Source organism: Clarias gariepinus, chromosome 7 (assembly GCF_024256425.1).
Source record: "Clarias gariepinus isolate MV-2021 ecotype Netherlands chromosome 7, CGAR_prim_01v2, whole genome shotgun sequence".
Taxonomy (NCBI): domain Eukaryota; kingdom Metazoa; phylum Chordata; class Actinopteri; order Siluriformes; family Clariidae; genus Clarias; species Clarias gariepinus.
Genome location: NC_071106.1, coordinates 18,151,552 through 18,171,599, shown reverse-complemented (window position 1 = coordinate 18,171,599; position 20,048 = coordinate 18,151,552). Strand labels below are relative to the sequence as shown.

General features: G+C 38.6%; 2 protein-coding genes across 3 annotated transcripts in view; one reads left to right on the top strand and one right to left on the bottom strand.

Annotated features, from left to right (window-relative positions):
- Positions 1-457: 457 nt before the first annotated feature.
- psme3ip1 (proteasome activator subunit 3 interacting protein 1) lies at positions 458-12,082 on the top strand. The gene is made up of 9 exons (XM_053499888.1): positions 458-528; positions 2,563-2,641; positions 2,752-2,873; positions 5,676-5,774; positions 6,658-6,780; positions 8,601-8,736; positions 9,124-9,215; positions 11,213-11,368; positions 11,738-12,082. The coding sequence occupies exons 3-9, from the start codon at positions 2,759-2,761 to the stop codon at positions 11,740-11,742; spliced, it is 726 nt and encodes a 241-aa protein (XP_053355863.1). The 5' UTR covers positions 458-528; positions 2,563-2,641; positions 2,752-2,758; the 3' UTR covers positions 11,743-12,082.
- A 102-nt stretch (positions 12,083-12,184) lies between these two features.
- The window catches only part of cpne2 (copine II), a 48,997-nt gene continuing 41,133 nt past the window's right edge, over positions 12,185-20,048 (bottom strand). For both annotated transcript variants that reach the window (XM_053499887.1, XM_053499886.1), the window contains 2 exons: positions 13,553-13,789; positions 12,185-12,972 (listed from right to left, as the gene is read on the bottom strand). In XM_053499887.1, the coding sequence (XP_053355862.1) occupies positions 12,865-12,972; positions 13,553-13,789 (345 nt within the window). In that variant the 3' untranslated portion in view covers positions 12,185-12,864. The remainder of the gene's footprint in view (positions 12,973-13,552; positions 13,790-20,048) is intronic.

Here is a 20,048-nt window from a genome sequence, read left to right as displayed (position 1 = left end):
ATATAATTATTTGTTGTTTTACAAATAATTGAAGGTAGCACTGTGGCTTGGTGGTTAGCACTATCGCCTTGCACCTCCAGGGTCCAGGTTTGTTTCCCGGCCAGGTTCGATTCCCATTGCTGTGTGCATTGAGTTTGCATGTTCTCCCCGTGTTTGGTGGGTTTCCTTCAAAAGCCCAAAGACAAGCAAATTAGGGTTAATTGTGGTTCCCAAAATTGACCATAGTTTGTGAATGACTGTGTGTGTGTGTATGCCCTGTGATGGATTGGCACCCTTTCCATGGTATATCCTGCTGCCACATGCCCTACATTTCCTGGGATAGGCTCCAGGCCCCCTTCGACCCTATATACAGGATAAAGCGGCATAGAAGATGAGTGAGTGAGGGACAAATCATTAAAACACAAAAGCGAAACTCATCTTTAGCATAAAACTACATGTCCCATGACTTCACCTTTACCACACATAGGAATTGTATTTCCTGAGTCGAGTTGCAACACGGACACATTTACAGTGACACAAAAGCGGCTGGTAAATATCTACTTTTTGTCTCTGTTGCTCTTTTAGTGTAAATATTGCGAGGTTATTTCTAAAAATATATATATATAGAAAACAGCTTATGAAGTAACTAGCTAGTATTAATTTAATTCAGTTCAGTTTAATTTTATTTACCTTGTATATCTTTTTTGTGTATTTGCGAGTTCATGCAGTCAGTAGCTCTTCCCCGAGCAGCGTTAGCTCGCGTGCCTGCACGTAATAAACATATATAATTGGAATAGGTTTATTTCAGCTGCTTTTCCTTATCGAAATGCGACACAATATGATGTAGTTCATGTTTTTATTTTACACTGAAGGTTGGTTGTGCGTTTCTATTTAGTCTTCGTGGCCTTCACTGCTCCGCACTTGCTAACAGGAGGTTTGATTCATTTCCACAGCGTTTATTCAGACAATCTGCTGTTGAAGTGATGTTGACTTCACGCTGATGCCTTTGGACAATTAGAATTTAATTAATGAGTTAATTGTACAAACGGTTAGTGGGTCCTACTGAATGTTCTCACATCCAACAAGTATAATGTTAAACCCATGAAGTCAGTTACTGAATAATAGATTGACATTGAAGCCCATTTGATCCCTTGGCATTTTGGGTGATCTGTACCTCAGTGAGCTTAAGTAATGTGTTTATGTTTAATGTACGGTACTGTGCAGAAATCTCCAGCCGCCCCTCATTTCATCATACTCAATTGAACTAAATGATGTAGACTAAATAAAAAAAAATTGAAACAAATGTTTCAAATGATGGAGTGCCTAAAGATACAACATACAATTTAGATACAATTTCAAGCATTCAGCATCACCAGTATATTAATCACCAGTCTAATCACCTGTCATTATATGCACCTGTTTATCACTGCTTCATGCTTTTATTATCAAGTTTTTATGCTTGAATGATTTATTTTGTGGCTTAACATACTAAAAAAATATTTCTATAAAATTGGCCATGTACTTGGACTGGACTTAAAATGACACGGAAAAAAAGTACAAGAAAGTCTAGCTCTTTGAAAGCAAAATATGAAGAAACGAATGATGGCTCGAGACTTTTGCACAGTACTGTAGATGCAGATTTATTTCGGAGCACTTTAATTTAAATCAAGTTTTATTTATTTTTTATTATAATATCCTGACCATAAAGTGAAACCCTTATGGCTTTGTGGTTAGCACTGTCGCTGCTCAGGTCCACGCTTGGTTCGAGTCTCGCCTCTGATCTGCGTGTGTCTGTGTGTGGCAAGGGCCTGTAAGTTTGGCAACTTTTTTCTCAACCAATAGATGAACACATGGCATAGTGCCAGTAAGACAAAAGAACAAGGCAAAAACAGTTAACACAAACAGAATGAAACCACAATAAGACTCTCAAAATACCTCTTGTCCCTTTATCGTCATTTAAAAATTACACCTCTTAAAATACCACGCACTGCCTAAACGGCATTTTATTAATCATACGTAATCAGGTAAATTCCTAACAGCGTAGAGTTTGAATGTTCTCCTCCTTGGTGGGTTTCCTCTCTGTACTCCGGTTTCCTCCCACCGTCAAAAAAAAATAGCATTTTCAAAATCTGAATGGGTGTGAAAGTGGGTGTGTGCCTATAGGTTCTGTGATAAATGACACTTATGTATGATGAAATACTTGTCGTTTTGTGTTGTATTTACTAAAATGTTCTATTTATATACAGTATGTACCTCCTAATATGATTATTGTTCATGAGTTATCTAAAATTGTCAGGTACTGAAATCAGCCACAAGAGGGAACTGTTTACCTTCTGTTTTTTCATTCCAGCACAAGCTGGTTTTCTGGAAACACAGACAACATATATAGAAATTATAAAGAAAACAGTTAAGGCTTTGATTCCGGCCAGGGGTTTCCTCCATGTACTCCAGTGTCCTACCTCAGTCCAAAGATGTGCAGATCAGGTTAACTGGCGTTCCTCAAACTTTGTAGGGGATACAGAATGAGTGAGTGGGAGTGTTAATCAAGCATGTTAATTAGCATCTTTTTGTCTTTTTTTTCAGCTCTAACACACAGACTCTGTTATCAATGACTTCATAAACTAAATCCAAGTCTCCACTAAATAAAGTTGATCACGTTGAGGTATGTTTTCTTAACTGGATCATTCCAGCTAGATGGACATACTTACAGAGGTCATATAATTTAGAAGTTTACATTTTTTTACTAATATGAAGGATTTCCTTTTTTTAAAGCTCCACCATGGCGGAAGGTGTGGACCTGAGCCGAAAGTTTGTTACCGAGTCAGAGATAGAGGAGAAGAGAAAAAAACGACAGGAGGAATGGGAGAAAGTTCGCAAGCCTGATGATCCCGAAGGTTAGTCAGTAACATGTCTGTTTTTAGATGGTTTTCACATATGATCGAGTCCACCAACTGAGTCACAGGTTTGTTCTTACAGAAAAGAACTGTCAAATGATTGTTCTGTTTTCTATAATCAAGTTTGCGAATTCGTATGTAGGAGAAGGCCTCAGAAATGAAAGTAGCTAAATTAAGTCCTGATTGTTAATTGGCTCTAGGTTTCACAATACAACTTCAGGCCTAAATTGCATTCTGCAAAATAATTCAAAATTATGAGGGTGTGCGTTTATGCTCCATAACCTTTCTGCAAAATGAGATATAACAGTGAGAATAGTGCCACAATCAATATAAATTTGTCTTCATAAATTTAATTGATAACTTTCCATTCATTTTTGGGGTTTCATGTAATGTTTTTATGCTTTTTTTTCATGAAAAACTGACTGAATTGTGGGTTGGTTTGTCCAGTTGCTGTATAGCTTCCCAAACTATTAAGATAAAACCTCAAAATTATACAGTTTTATCTTTATGGTGAATAATATCATATCATTATAATTACAGAATAAAAGCTCTAACATTGGATTAAATTACCAGGTTCTGCATTTTGCATGGTATCTTTTTTCCATGCCTGCGATATCCTATTGGAAACCCCTTCCTATGCTCATCACTTAATGCCCCATAATTGAAAATAGAAATAGTCTAAATGCGGTAAGAAGTTAATTTGCATTTATAAGTTTGCAACAAGTGCTTTATAGGACCTCATATAGAACAAATTTTCCACATGTTTTTTGTAGTCATCTGCCTTGCTGTTCTAGAGAAACTACTTTGCCACGGATTGATGGCTCCCCATGCCTTCTTTTCCTTGTCGTGCAACAGATGATCAAACATCTCTGAAAAGTTCTTAAATCTGTGGGCCGTCAAATGCGCCACAAGTGTTGCAAACCTTTCGCAGAGACATTGGAAACCTGGTTTTGTTTTGTCCAAAGTCTTTACAAAGTTCTTTATCATGCCTAGTTTTAAGAATCAAGAAGAGTTTTGCCCGACTCGATCGTTATTTGAGAGGCTACAAGAACAGAAGGACAAGAAGCAGGAGGAGTATGAGGAGCAATTAAAATTCAGTAAGACTTTAGTCCACTCTGTGGGCCCATATCCGTGCCCATTTAGGGTCAAAACTTGTGTGTATGGGCCTCCGAGTGGCGCAGTGGTAAAGCATGGTATCTTTTTTCCATGCCTGCGATATCCTATTGGAAACCCCTTCCTATGCTCATCACTTAATGCCCCATAATTGAAAATAGAAATAGTCTAAATGCGGTAAGAAGTTAATTTGCATTTATAAGTTTGCAACAAGTGCTTTATAGGACCTCAACAAATTTTCCACATGTTTTTTGTAGTCATCTGCCTTGCTGTTCTAGAGAAACTACTTTGCCACGGATTGATGGCTCCCCATGCCTTCTTTTCCTTGTCGTGCAACAGATGATCAAACATCTCTGAAAAGTTCTTAAATCTGTGGGCCGTCAAATGCGCCACAAGTGTTGCAAACCTTTCGCAGAGACATTGGAAACCTGGTTTTGTTTTGTCCAAAGTCTTTACAAAGTTCTTTATCATGCCTAGTTTTAAGAATCAAGAAGAGTTTTGCCCGACTGTCCCATTCATAGAGAAAACAGCAGCACTTCGTGTTTCCTCCCTGCAGGCCAAGCAACAAGAGTGAACTTACACTGAAAGTACATTGTAGTGAACTTTCAAATCACCTCAAGGGTGTCACTGAGGTTCCTCATACTTCATACACCTCACCAGCTGTTTGATGTTTTCGTATGTTTCTTTCATGTGAACTGCACGCCTTGACTTTCTCGAGAAATTATAAAGCATTGTGATCATCAGACACCCCCCCCCCACCCTCCCCCACCTTGAAGGCATATATACTCTACTGTGTATAAGTCTTCATCATAAAATATCTTGATAACTTTAACTAACCAGCTACTTTCTCACCTGTTTTCTAATTTGTCTACTCAAAATATGTAAGAATGAACATATTTCGGAGATCGATAATTTTCAAAAATTTGTAGACCAGTGTTATTTTCCTTTAGTAAAAATTCCCCCCCCTTTTTTTTGTTTTTTTCTATATCAGTTAGGCGTGCCATCTCTGGAGATCAGAACGTCCGAAACTTTAAACAGGAAGTTATGTGCTAGTTTGAAGCTGTCATGTTAGTATTAATTATGCTGCACTGAGGAGGATAACTTCACCACCTGAATGTGGCTCGGTGCATTATTGGGGTGGATATAAGCTCTAGACCAGCCCTCCAGATCAGCGATCGGTTCATGTTTCACTAAATGCACTGCTAGGTTTAAAAAAATAATAATTGAAAACAACCTGAGCTTTGGGCTGTCGCTGTTTTTTCAAGATATCGCTAGTGCAGTTCAGTTTCCCATGAGAACACACAGTTTGCTTCTAATTGGACCTAATACCAAGTGACCTAGACTGGCCTTGTTTTAGAGATACAGACAGCATATGAGCTGCTAAATTGTCCTGTAGTGTGCAATCTCAGCTCTCAGGTAGAGGTTGAGATGAAGAAGGCATAAAGAAATGTGTCCTAACAGATGCTGATGTTTGAGTTCTTTACATTATGATATAATTTTTTTTCAGCTTACATTAAAATCACCTTTCAAATCAAGTCAGTTTCAAATAAAATTAATAATTTTACCCACTAGACTGCTAAGTGAGAAGTTCCTATAACCAACATTTACACAGCACTACTTTGTGACTCAGTGGCATCATTTTTCTCAATTGCATCTTTGTGTGTGTGTGTTTGTGTTACATTTCTGAAGAGGCCCCTGAGGAGGTGTATGACCCTCGATCGTTATTTGAGAGGCTACAAGAACAGAAGGACAAGAAGCAGGAGGAGTATGAGGAGCAATTAAAATTCAGTAAGACTTTAGTCCACTCTGTGGGCCCATATCCGTGCCCATTTAGGGTCAAAACTTGTGTGTATGGGCCTCCGAGTGGCGCAGTGGTAAAGCGCTCGCCCTATCATCCGGAGGTCGCTGGTTCGAACCCCGGGTGATGCTGTTTTCCTCTCACAGCCGGAGGCACAGAGAGAGCTGATTGGCCGAGCTCTCTCAGGGGGGCGGGATGAGAGGTACTTGCGCTCCCACATTAGTCACGGCGCTACCGCCAATCAGGGGCGTCTGTGAGCTCGCGCACACGGAAGGAGCGGCTAGCGCTTTCCTCCGAGTGTGTTACTCCGCCCCTAACGGTGCGTGAGCGAGCAGTTCGAAAAGATGCGGTCGGCTCGCGTCACGTGGTTCGGAGGAAACACGGGATAGCTTTCGTCCTCCCGACTGAGTGGTTGTAGTAGCCTCGATGTGTGTGGGAGCCTCCTAGTGACGGGGAGTAATTGGCCACGACTAGATTGGGGAGAAAATCAGGGAAAAAAAGAATTGGACAGGACTAAATTTATAAAAAAAAAAAAAAAAAAAAAACTTGTGTGTATGTATGTTTGTGAAAATGTCTATGAGTCATTCTTGCGGGCACTGACAGGAGATGGGGACACACTCGGCAGCTCTGTTACTTCTCTGTATCCCTGGAGACGGACCCGTCCTCAGTCTCCCTGGCGACCGGCGGCTCCTTCCCTTGCTCTCGACGCTGAGTTAATTTAAGGGCAGATTGCTTGATCCACGCAATAACCGCACAAGGTGTCTGACACTGTTTTAAATCGGCCATGCGAGCGGAAAACAACCGTCAGTTTAGTGGCGTAAGAGTATATCTGTGAGTCTCCCGAAACCCAAATGTGCTGGTTTCTTTTCACAGAGAACATGGTTAAAGGTTTGGATGAGGACGAGGCTCACTTTCTGGACGAGGTGTCACGGCAACAGTGTCTTGTTGAGAAGCAAAGGAGAGATGAGGAGAAACAGGAGCTTCAGGAGTATCGAATATCCTTTTCCTTTTCCATAGCACACACACAACATGCAACTTTTTAAAGAACTGCCCGAGTTTTGAGTCTGATTGCTTTCTACTTCAGACAGTCAAACTGTCAAAACACAGCAGCTGTCAGGTCATAGGAAGACCTCTTGCACCTTGTTAGAGCCCTTTTTTTTTTTTTGAAGCACACAGCTTAAAAAAAAAAAGAAGGTTTGAAGAGAAATAAGTACAAAGTTGGAACACGGGTGAATAATTGTTTTAAGGAAAGAAGTGTTTAATTAGGTCCCAGCAGTTTTAGTCTTAATATTGCTTTGTAGGCTGTTTACATTCGTCTGTGTGAATCTGTCTAGAGAAATCTAACTGAGTTCAAATAGAAAGCATTAAATTTCCTAATTAAATAAAATGGTGTGCTTATTAACACGAGCACTACTGGAAGCAAATCTTTGCTTATTTTTATGTGACGTTTATTAAATTGTGCCAGATATTTTTTGAAATGTGCCAGATATGTTTTGACTCCACAGCTCTGGCTCTGTTAAAGATGTGGAAGTATTTACCAGCAGTGCATTCCTGTGCTGAAGCAACGTCTCTCGAACAGTATGTTAACTGGCACAGGCTGGTGCATCCAAACATCTGTGTACTGGATCTAGCAAATTTTAGATTATGGACATAAAAAAAAAAAAACAAGAGGGTACGATTGTTCATCCTGCTGCCAGACAGATCGGTATGTGCAGCGCAGGTTGGAGGACGCGTTGTCGTGGCAACAGAGCCATTCGGCAGGCTTGCGGCACTGATGACGTGTAATTGCACAGCGGAGAGCTGTGAACTTCTGTTCCTCAGTGTAATACAACAATATGGCCTAATTTAACCGCCTCGGCCTCCAAGGGTGGCAGTTTTTCTTAGCCACGTTTTTTAGGACTTTTTTTTGAAAAGTCAGTCAGTAGGGATGTGGATTTGATTGCTGTGGTAGTTTAAGAAAGGAGTGGTCTACTTCATTAGGTTTTTTTCAATTGTGTCCCTGTGGAGTGGAGTGGCATTTAGATTGAATATGTCTTGCGTTGTCCGATATTAGCAGTCGTGTTGACCAGAAAAGAGAGTGGGGGGTTTCAAATACGGGTTAAACCAAAATATATCATGCAGGTTGTGCTGCATTCTCATCATCCACCTTGTGATGCGGAAACGCATCCAAAACCACATAATGCGTCTAAGTATGTAGTACGGTACTACACGGTTTAAGACGCAGTATATATTTGTTTGTCAGCTTAATAAACCTTCCATTCCTAAAGCAAGGAAAACAAAAAAAAAAACAACAACAGCTAATTCTACTCCTTTTACATAAAATAGTAGGTTTGCAAAGCTATTGGACTCGACAGCTGTGTTTGTGTTGATAAGCCACACACTGAGAGGTTGTTATTATCAAGCAAATCCAAATGCATTGTTGCACATTGTCAGTAATAATGCTCAGACATGGTAATGGACAGAAGACCCTTCCTTGTCTAGGGTTAGGAAGAGAAGCAGTTTTTCTCTGATTCCAATATAGTGAGAGTACAGATCTTATCCACTCAGCTAAAAATCATTTTAAATAGAAAAGAAAAAAATGATTCCTAATTCCTGATATTACTGGAAAACTTGTGAATGTTAAAAACTCCAATGACAGCTTAGTTTATAAGAATGTATCAAGCACTTTATTTTTTTGCTGTTTAAAATAAAATTAATACCATAATATATATCGTAGCCATAGTGCTAGGTTTATTGAAGGAGCTCAAAGAATAGGCATATATGTGCTCTCCTCTCTCTGAAAATCTTTTAGCTCTCCTTGACTCCCCAGTCTCACAGTGCTTTGAAGAAAATGGTGTCCAGTGACAGTCAAAAGAAGGAGAGTGAGAAAAAAACTGCACCCAAACCCCCAGAGCAGAAGACCAGCCATCTGTCTCAGGCGCACCTACTGGCTGGTGCAGTCAAACGTCGCAGGTGAGAAAGAGGGGTTTATGGAAACTTGGAGTAGAATATATTCAATTCAATTTTATTTGTATAGCGCTTTTAGCAATTGTCATTGCCGCAAAGCAGCTTTACACAATCAAAAGAATTATTTAAGTTTGTATGAAATATATAGGTATTTAAATTCCTGACAAACTTGGGAACACTTTTTTTTGTCATAAGAACTTACCCGGGACTTTTTTTTTTTTTTTTAGCAGCAAAAATTTTGTCCATAAAAGCCGCTTTACCTTTCTTAGGCCCTAATAATTTTTTTTCTGGTTTGCATTACTCACACACTCTTTGCTGAAGTGTCACAGAGTGGGAGACTATAACAGAGATTAGGCAGCTCTTTCACTGGTGTTTTGTGTTTTGTGGCTGCAGTTCCTCTCAGTCCTCAGAGAGCAGTAAGAAGCAGAAGGTGGAGACGACGACGACGGTGGCAGCAGAAACAACCAGCAATGGCAGTCAGACAGGTGGGAAGATGACTGCACGTTCTGGGGCACAATATTCTGTCTTGGTGTGCGTGCAATAAAGTTTCAGAAAAGTCAAGTTATTGGCCTGTGTCAAGCAAATAAAATGTTAAAATGACTGGAATTAAGTTAAAACCCCTCTAACACATTATTAGAAACCTGCTTGACTGTTAAACATAGCTCTGATTACTACTTTTTTTTGTTAATTAATTTTTTTTTAAACAGCAACTTCACTGAGCATTTATGTGATCTTCTGTCATTTATGATTTTGATTCACATATTTTTTTTGTCTTTCCAGGTTTTAATAATGCATTTTTGCAGTTCTTAACCTACTTGTGGTAGATTCCTTAGTTTCCCTTTGCTTGATGTTGGCTGATTTAACCCTTCTGAAACGGAAACATCTTTTCCTTGACCTCAGGATGTGTCTTCTGTCATGGTTCTTTAAGAAATGAGAAGCAACTCACTGCATCTGTTAGGGTTGAAACAATTGTTGCCAGACGAAACATATTAATCACTCCAGTAATTATTTAAATATTTTTTATATTTATATCTAAAAGCCAACTTTTTTAGCCATGCTTTGTGTGTGGGTCTATCTCTATCTGCCTGTCTGTCTATTGATGATAATGCTGAATGCTAATTTTATTTACTCAAGATTTTTTCACTTTTTTATTGCTGTTTTGTCCAAAAATATATTATGTTCTTTTATGGGCTGTCCAGAAAATATCCCTATATAGAGGAAATTAACACTTTTTAGCAAGAAGTTATTTTATACTTGGTTTATATACAGCCCGGCCAAAAAAAGTCACAACCTGAATTTAGCAAATAGTTAAAAGATTCTATTGGATAATTATTGCAGTGATTAGTGTAGTTCAGCTGGCACCAAGTTATTTAACCCTGACTGATACAGTGAATAGTTTCTCATTTCCTAACAACCATGTCAGACAACACATCCTGTGGTCATGACAAAGACATTACTGTTTCAGATGCGTCAAATTATTGGCCTGCATCAAAAAAAGACAAAGGAGATGACTGGCATTGCATTAAGAACTGAAAAATTTATTTTTAACAGAAAAACATCCTGGATGAGTGTGATAGGAGATCAGTTAAACACTTGATGAAGTTGATAAATCGTTAAAAAAAGAACAGTAGAACTTAAATAATGTCAGCTGATAACGTGAATATACTGAATGACCAGGTTTTTACATCAATGAATTTTTTTCTTCCCTGATGGCACGAGCATATTCCAAGTTGACGATGCCAGGAGTCATCTGGCTTAAATACTGTAGTTGGATGTGTTGGAGAAGATTTCACGCAGTGGTCTGATTCTCCTCTTATTGTTAGATCTTTGACTGAAATTAATGCGACTCTTTTAAACTGATGCGAAATGTGTCATATTAATGTGAAATTAATGCAGCAATTTTAAATAAATGTTCTGACATTGCATAAGTTTATAGAAACGATGCTGTGGCTTTAATCATAGCCTAAGGTGGTTCAATAAATTAATAGACTGTGACTTTTTTTTTTTTTTTCTTGGCCGAGCAGTGTATGTTTTGTTCAAATGATGCTTTACGCACTAGCGCACATGGGTCACAATGTTCTGGTAAACATTACATGCGTGCATGGATTTTGACTATACGGATGACGCGCTTACTGAAACTGAGCATAGGAGACGATTACCCCCAATCCCACAGCACGAGAGAAAGTGAAGAGCCACTGGCTCAGTTGGGATCACATGACACTAAGCAGACAAATCATATACATACTACAGTATTCGTATATCAAGACCTCACTCGTTTAACGAGTTAAAATTTATTACAAAATTTGCTCGTTGCAAAACGCTTGCAGGGTTACTTGCAGTTGAAGGTACCACAGTATGTGGAGACAATTGGGACACCCAGTGTAGTAATAACATTAAGTAACTAGTTCTAGTAGATTTTCGAGGTATTAAGTAGGCACAACATGGCATGAAGTGTGTTTATGGTCACATATATCTGTATCAGAACAGGAAACAGGGGAGCAGAAACCGGTGCCCAGAGGAGATGTGACGCGAGGGGGCGTGCTTCACCGACCCTCTGCAGCCATGTGTGTGGGCATCCTGCCAGGGCTCGGGGCCTACTCGGGCAGCAGCGACTCCGAGTCGAGCAGTGACAGTGAAGGTAGCGTGGAAGGAACCACCACTCCTATAAAGTGTCACAGACTCTTCAGATAGACACAGTGATGAGCCACAACGGTCACCCATTTTTATTTCTCCTCATTACCTCTGGCTCACTGTTTTTGCCCTTGTAGCTGGATGGATCACAATTGCTTCATCTTATATAGCACTATAAGCTTAGAAATTTGCTATGTTCCATTTGTTGAATTCCGCAGTTTTGGATATGCATATTTGCTTTTTAATAATATTTTTCTTATCTGGCTTAATGTTTAATTAAAGGTTGCTTTAACGGTAATTGGCGCTGTGGTCACTGATGTGTTGTGCATTGAAATGTTACTCCTCCTCCATCATCCCCGTATTACATTCCATACAGTTTAAATTCCTGCACCTACACCTGGCGATGACACCCTGCGCACCTCCGTGGCTTCTTCCGTGCTGCTGACCAGGGGGATGACGACTGACGTCTGTGGATCGAAGAGAAGGCTGTTTTATGTCACTTAATGAGATATCTTCAGTAACATCATGCGAGCGAAGCAGACTGTTATAAACAGGTCTGGTTGGAAGAAAAATGTCTTTTAGAAGGCTGTCTCTTGAATTTTTTTTTTTTTAAATAAAAGATGCAATGCTAAAAATGCTGGATATTTTATGAACTGGTCCCTATAAGGACAAAAATGTGTGTAAAAGCTGGATAACACATTAAAGCCAAAAGGGGGAAAAAGCTGTTGTTTTTTTTTAATCATGTTCTTTTATCTCATGGAGCTTAGATTGGAGTTTGAAATGAATGTCACTTTAATCAAGAACATTTAACCAAATGAAACTTCGCTAATTGCAGAAGTGTGCTCTGCATACCCTGCTAAAACTAGATTGCAGATTAAAAAACTTTATGAGGAATTACACAAAAAACAAAGACTGCTAGCAACACCTCAAGTAAAATTTATTGACCTGAGTACTTAAAAAAAAAAAAAAAAAAAAAGGAAAAACTGACCAAACTGTATAAAAGCAAAAAACATCACCTTGACCATGGTACTATACAACTGACGGATTACAAAGCACTACTGAAAAGATTACAATTACGAAATATCTCTTGAAACACATAAATATACATTCAAGGGTTTTCTGCTCCTCTATAAATATTTAGCAGGGGTTCCTCTTCTTAGGTTCTCAGTGCCTTTTGAGTTTGAACGTTCTCTTTTTTTTTCTTAAACACATCCTGCTGGTTCATGAGCTGTTCCTGTCATGCTGAGGACTGGAGATAAGAACCTCTGCGTCAGAGGAGTTAGTGTCTAACACACACACACAAACAACCAACCTTACATTGCATCTTGCTTTAGAACTTGGCATATGTAAAACCAATAAATAAAAACATTAATTTATTTATTAAAAACAATCATTTATAGAAAGGCATGCGCTTTGTCCTTCAAAATGGTCAAGGAAACAGTAAGTATGTAAACAGTAAGGAGATTTTGGCAACATGCAGTGTGAACTCCACGCTTCAAACTTTCACTCTGGCATCGTGTTTCTAGGCGACAGGTTCCTCTGTTTGAAATACTGGGTAACCTGTTGAGGCAGCTCGGCCAATACCGATTTGGCTAAAGTTTCCTTCGGAGCCTGTAAGGAAAAGCAAACACAAACATACAATGTAGTCAACTGATGCTGTGCCAGAAACGAGGATTGCTCATTAGATTCCTGAAGCTGTGATCACCCTATCACTGAGGCAGATGCACTGACTGGGTAATGAAGTGGTGAATGCGCTCAGTGCTTAAAATGAATTTCAATTTGTAGCGAAGAATGCCGCAGGGAGCATTGTGTGCTCTCGCTCGCACTGTTGAGGAAGTCACATGGTGTGCAAAACACCCACTCCCACTCCCACATGAAACTCTGGAGCTGATCCAGAACACGGAGCCACCACACACAGCCTCGTAGCGCCCACAGTATTGATTAAATGAGTAAGCCGGCACCTTGAGGTCATATTCCACACTGTAATATTGACAGCGTAACAGCATGGCGCGGCGACCCGTAACCTGTCTCAGCAACGATAATGTAGCCGTGTGCATAAAAGCCGTGCGTGAAACATGTGTCCTTACATAACGGTACTGGCGATGGAAGAACTTGTGAAGTGGAAGTGGGGGAGTGTGGTTGAAACGAATATGGCATGAAATTCCACCAGAAAAAGAGGACGAGTACTCACATTGCGGAAGTCCCTGAATGGGACAAACTGCACTATGTCTCTGACCGCCTCTTCTCCAGTGTAGGAACGTAATACGCTGCTGTCTCCATCCAGAAACTCCATTGCTGCAAAGTCAGCATTGCCCACTCCGATAATGATGATGGACATGGGCAGTTTGGCGGCTTGAACTATCGCGTGGCGTGTTTCGTCCATGTCACTGATCACGCCGTCGGTAATGATTAGCAATGTGAAGTATTGCTGTAGGTCAAAGAAAGAAGAGAGCATTGAAGCATTAGATCAATAAAGGTAGAAATGGTCCAGTTATGGCAGTAGATGATAAATGAATATATATACATATCATAAGGTACCATCCATACATATAGGAACCTCTTTAGTCCAACTAGGGACCATTAGAGGCCAATGGTGATGGTGGTGACCCAGAGGAAACCAACCAAGCACAGAGAGAACATGCACTCCATACACACACCTGAAGCGAGAATCGAACCCAGACCCTGGGGGTGCAAGGCAACAATGCTGGCCACTACACCGCTGTCCCCACAGCTTAATGTACATAATACACAATTAATGCTAAATAACTAGAATATAATATAATATTTTAATATTTAGTTGTTTTAAATAACAGTACTCCAAACCTGAAACAATTTTTTAAATAATAATAATAATATAAACACATTTTGCTGTTTTTTTTATATAAATACACTGTTTATATATATAAATGTTCTGTTATTGCACATTTATCAATTTTTAAATAGCTTTTTTATTGCATATCTATTTTTTTTTACCTATTTATAATTTTATATCTTTTAGCTTTTATTTCTATTTATAACATGATATTTGTATGCAATTATGTCAAGCAACCAAACATTATTATTTTACATAAATTATTAATCTAAATGCATCAGCAAAACCTCAATTCTTTAGGACAGTCCGATTCAAAAGAGTATTACATTTTCTCAGGAGACATTTAGTCACTGAGCTCTGCTGTTGTTCCGCAGGAACTCGGATGGGCATGAGACAAAGAGAAGACGCCATCAACCTTCCCGCCATTTACAAATGTTGCCATTAAGAAACCACAAACTCACAGCAATAAGCTGCATTGCAGAGCGCCTCATTTACTTTTACACTTTTACATTAAGACTGTAATGTATTTTTTGTCAGACTGCCAAAGTGGCTAAGCCGCAGATAATTTTTTAAAAATGACTTCAAATTGTTAAAACTGTGATGGTATTTCCCAAATATGTACATTAACAAGCTGTCAGTAAACACTACACAGAAGACAATAAAATCATTAAGAACACCACACAGAGAAGAAAATAAGTTAGTTGTGGTTGTACCAACTAACTTTGCTAGCTTGTGGCATAGTGGTTAGTGGTTAGCAATGTCAACTTGCACCTCCAAGGTCCAGGCTCAATTCCTGCTTTTGTGTGCGCGGAGTTTGCATGTTCTCCCCATACTTGGTGGGTTTCCTCCAGGTCCTAGGACATGCAGATTAAGCTTTGTGCATTCCCAAATAGTCCATAGTGTGTGTGCCCTGCGATAAAGTGGCACCCAGCCCAAGGTATACCCCACCTCATCCCCAAAGTCTCCTGGGATAGGCTGCAGGCCCTCCGAGACACGGTATACAGGATTAAGCGGTGTAGACTATGAGTGAGTGAGGTTGTACCACCATCTCTGCAGGACTATTTGCTTAATAAGATATTGTAATATTTGGATATGGATTTGTCATCAATGTAGCTTGCTTGCTGTAGCGTATTGGTCTGCGTACAGCGGCTGCACTATTTCGACAGAACTGTGAATGATTTTATGATACACATAGCATTTAGTTCGCCCATGTTTAAAGCCTTGCACAGTGTCATGCAATATTTCTAATATGATGGCATCCCAGTTCTTGAATTAAACTCTGAATAAAAAAAAAAAAACATTTCTTTCCTTAAATGCAAATACATACAGAATTTTACTTATTTACAAAAGTTGCATAAAAGCAAGTACAAATTTGAAGTGCATGGAATGGCAAAAAAATACAAATCAATCTGCATCTGTTCATAAAACATAATCAGACTTCAAAATATGATTTAATCTCAAATAATTAATAAACTTGACCTATATCGCAAAATGATTTTCTTCCTAATTAGGGCATTGAGTCTCGACCACTAGCCAGACAACAAACTGCTGCACAGGGCAGTGTATCACTCTCCAAGGAAAGAGCCATCTGCCCTCATCAGAGTTCACAAACTCCCATGATTGGACAGTATTACTGTGATTAACAAGGCAGCACATACACAGACATCTCCCACCCAGATGGCTCAATCAATCTGCATACAGACAATATTTACCACTATATCCATTTCATTTATACACAATAGCCATCGGCATTTGGACAGGTGATTAAGTAAAAGCAAAATATTCAAGAGGTTTTTAAAATCTGAGGAAAGAACTAAAATATATATGGAAACATATAAAACTCCATCTATAATATATATAAATATATGAAAAAAATATATTCCAGTGAAGCCGAGTTACAAATTAAGTTCCTTTATATTAATGGGTAAGTTTAATTTATTTCTAAAATTAACCTTTAGCTGAACACTTATCAGACTTAGTTGATAAATTTCCATCCTAAATACTTAATAAAATGTAATAAAGACAGTCTGAAAGTCTACGTTAGACTACCTAGCTAAATAAAATCATGTCAGGTATGTTTTAATGACCTCAGGAAATGTGTGATAAACAATCCTCTGCCCCAAATCCCACATCTAAGGCAGCTATTGGTGGCGTCTCTTGAGTGCAAATGCTGTGTTTTTGTAACTAAAAGACTAATGAGCTGCTTAAAATCCACACTGAAGCATTTTTTTTTTAACTTATGCTAAAATGCATTTCTTATATGAGGAGTGTTCGAGTCTAACCGGGACTTGTCATGAGATTTCTTGTGAACAGAGAAACCGATTGACATTTACAGAACAAGAACAAGTTATTGTGGTGATGAGACTTTAATTTGCAATACAACATTTGAATTGTGCAAGCGTTATAAATCATTTATGAATAACGATTCCTGAACGAGGTGCCCAGTGCAGTCGTTCCCATGAACTTTCAGCGAGTAGAACAAACACCTGATTCTTAAAATTAACTTAACTCGCTAAATTGCAGAAAAGATACATCTGTCTGTGGGAACTACTGTACACATACTGTACATTATTCACATACAGTCATTCACGAACACCACTTGCACATTATATGAATGATATGAATAGGAGTTTTTGCCACATCCCCTGTACAGCCCTGACCTTTTGGGCCATTAAAGGATTTCCTAGGAAGCCAGAGTTTCGAACGTGAACCAGGTGGTCCTAACATGACTTCGAAAAAAAGGTTCTACCTTCAAGGTATCCAAGTACTGCCCCAGTGAAAAAAAAATACACTTTAGTGAATTACAAATATATTGAAATCCTCGATAGTACATTGCAAATATACTAACAAAAAAGTGTACCATCAGTTAATATATAAAAAGTATACTAACATCATGCTTTTACCAAATTTTGGAATAAAATTTTTTATATACTTAAAAATAATTGTATTATAGTACACTTTTCAAAAATATATTATTGGAAAATATACTTTAAGTGAAAGATAAGTATACTAAGTATACTTAAAGTTGTTCCACTTTAGCACACAAAAGTACACTTAATACACTTCAAATTGTACTTTTGTACAATTTAATTACAACTTAAATACACTTAGTACAAAATTAGTTGTTCCAAAATAGCAAACTTCAAGTCTATACATTAGTCTGGCTGCAAGTACATTTAAGTATGCTTTGGCATGCTAGGATTTAATATACTTAGTATACTTTTTTTTTACTAGGGTGGTGAAATGCTGGGATATGTACATTAGTGTACTGTAGCAGAGGATTATGTAAAGAAGTAAACATTGTGCTTACTCTCATGAGAGTGTTCTGTTATTCTGCACAATCAAAAGTCCCAGTTTGACCTGAACACTCCTCATATACTTAACCAAGTTCCTGAGTCAGCACAAGTGATTATCAAAGTTATGTGATTCTAATTTTACTACTTATGCTTGCTGACTTTCATAATTTAACTCTAAATTAAGCATTGTTTCAGATTGCTAAAAAGTTACAAGTTGAATGCTGAACAATATAACTGACAGTGGAAGTTGTGTATAATTGTTGTAACATTAGATTTGACCGTAAGCCACTTTGAGGAATAATGAGTGTGTTTTTTCAGGAGAGATCGGACAAACATGACAAGAAGTTTTCCACACAGTAAAAACTATGTTTTTTGTTGAATGTCAAACAGTCCATCCAAAGGATGCTAGTAATAATACTGATTCACAACAGACAAATTAATGTGCTTTCACACATTTTTTTTTCACAGAGAAAGCGCTAGCTGAAACACCTTTTGTGCTAATGGGGGAAAAAGTGGCTCACACGATACACAGACACACATATACACACTTCCCTAGCTAGCCTTAGCTAATTAACCAACCTAATCTACATAAGATACAATAACAATAATAATAATAATAATAATAATAATAATACTAAATATAGTTGTAAGCAACGATGACGGGCCCAAGTATCCTGCGCTATCACCACCCGGGTGCACTGCACAATCTGTTTGTCTTATGAGTGTATTAAGATCTACAAAAAGCCAAGTGAAAGTGTGTATGAGCTATCCGGCAAAATCTTGTGTGGGGGCCCCTGAGGGCCACGGGCCGTGCGACTCTCAGGCTTTATAATGACAGCAGATTCCAACCTGCCTGCCAATTTTCATGAGTTTTTAAGAATGTTAAGACACCCAAAAAGCCCAAAAGGTTGGAAAAAAAGTCCTTAGGAAAACAAGAGGGTCCTGTGCATCCTGTAGTGCTTGGGGCCTTATAATAATAAGTGACAATATTAACAAAAATATAAATATTAGTTGCATTTATAAGAATGAAATAAATACAGGTGTACCTCTGGGGATGAGGAGTTATCACTGGTAAGACCAAACTTGTTAGCATTTTGTCAAAGTTACAATGTGCATGTCTTGTAAGGGTTTTTTATTATCCTAGTCAGCCCAATTGGTGTTCCAATCACTTTTTTTCCCACAGTGGTTTGAAGCACGCGTACAGATACGCCTTTACACAATGGGTGCAACAGACAATAAAACTCATCGTTCGGATCGTCATCAAACCTTATAACATATTGCACTTTAACTTCACAATTAAAGGATGAATTAACCTTTAACTACAGGTATTGAGTATTTATTATTTTGAGCTGAAAAAGCATTTTGTGTGGCTAATAAAATATTATATATTAATTTTAATAAAACCTGTTGTATGTGCGTATATAATTAAGCTACATTATGAGATTTATTACTGATATTATTTGAGCTGCTTGGCCGCTTTCAGCTCTGCCTAGGCGGGATTTTGTCAGTGTAATCTGGCGACCCTGGTGAGAACAGAACAAGTGATAGAGAGTGATTAAGCAAGTGAAAATACAATTTTACTGTTTTTACTCCTCCAAGCAGTAAAACCTAACTATGATGGTTAAACTTCATATTTAATCCAGTTCTAAGCTCTATGGTAAAGCCATGTGTACTTCAACCTCTCCGCTTAAATGACACATTTAATATACAACACTTTAATACATAATGTGTACAGGACTGACTGTCTCTGTTTTGTTGAAATGTACAGCAGCACGTGTACATCTACCTCTACAAGAGACCTCACAAACCACAAAGTAAAGACATACTGTATACCAGAAAGAACTAGCCACTCAACACCAGAATACCGTGCCAACCTTAAGGGCACCAGCTGTTTGTCTAAGCAGATGCTGAATCCAATGAAATTTGTATAGCGATACAGCACCATAACCCTGCTTTAAATAAGTTCTAAGAAATGCAAGTGTGTAGGGAGGCAAAAGCTGAAGCATCCCCTACTCACACTCCAGCAGGCAGAACGTGAGGGAGGGTGCTAAGTGCTAGAGGGAGATTTACACTGTCACTTTTTCCTCCTCCTGCTGCTTTCCACAGTCGCGCTTCCTCGACACTTTGATTTAGCATGGAGATTTGCCTCTGCTTACCATGCTGGGATAATGAATCTGTTTTCCAGCTGCACAACTGCTGCTGTTGCACTGACATTCTGCATTTGCTCACCAGTGTCCCGGAGCATTACAACAGCAAGGGCCCTGAATTACAGCCCTACACCACCCACACAGATATGTCACGACAGATCGTACTCCTCTATCAACTTGGATAGTTGCCTAAAATTAAAAGAATCAGTAGGATAAATGGGATAAGAACCCCGTGCACCAACTACAGAAATGTATTGTTGCCACATTCTATAGCTGGCATTTTTATTGTTCTAAAAAAAAAAAGTAAAAATGATATGACCTTTTTGTCCATTTTAATTCCAACAAATAAAAGGCTATACTGCAGTGCAATGTGGTCATGCGGAAAAAAACAGCAAAGAGGGCCAAGGCCATGCCTTCCAACCCTTAGGGAAT

What these genes read in the sequence shown, in the direction of transcription:
- psme3ip1 (XM_053499888.1), top strand. Translation starts at nt 2,759, where the DNA reads ATGGCGGAAGGTGTGGACCTGAGCCGAAAGTTTGTTACCGAGTCAGAG. An exon ending in CAAGCCTGATGATCCCGAAG is followed by an intron (nt 2,874 to 5,675) that starts GTTAGTCAGTAA and finishes ACATTTCTGAAG; the next exon opens with AGGCCCCTGAGGAGGTGTAT. An exon ending in TGAGGAGCAATTAAAATTCA is followed by an intron (nt 5,775 to 6,657) that starts GTAAGACTTTAG and finishes TTCTTTTCACAG; the next exon opens with AGAACATGGTTAAAGGTTTG.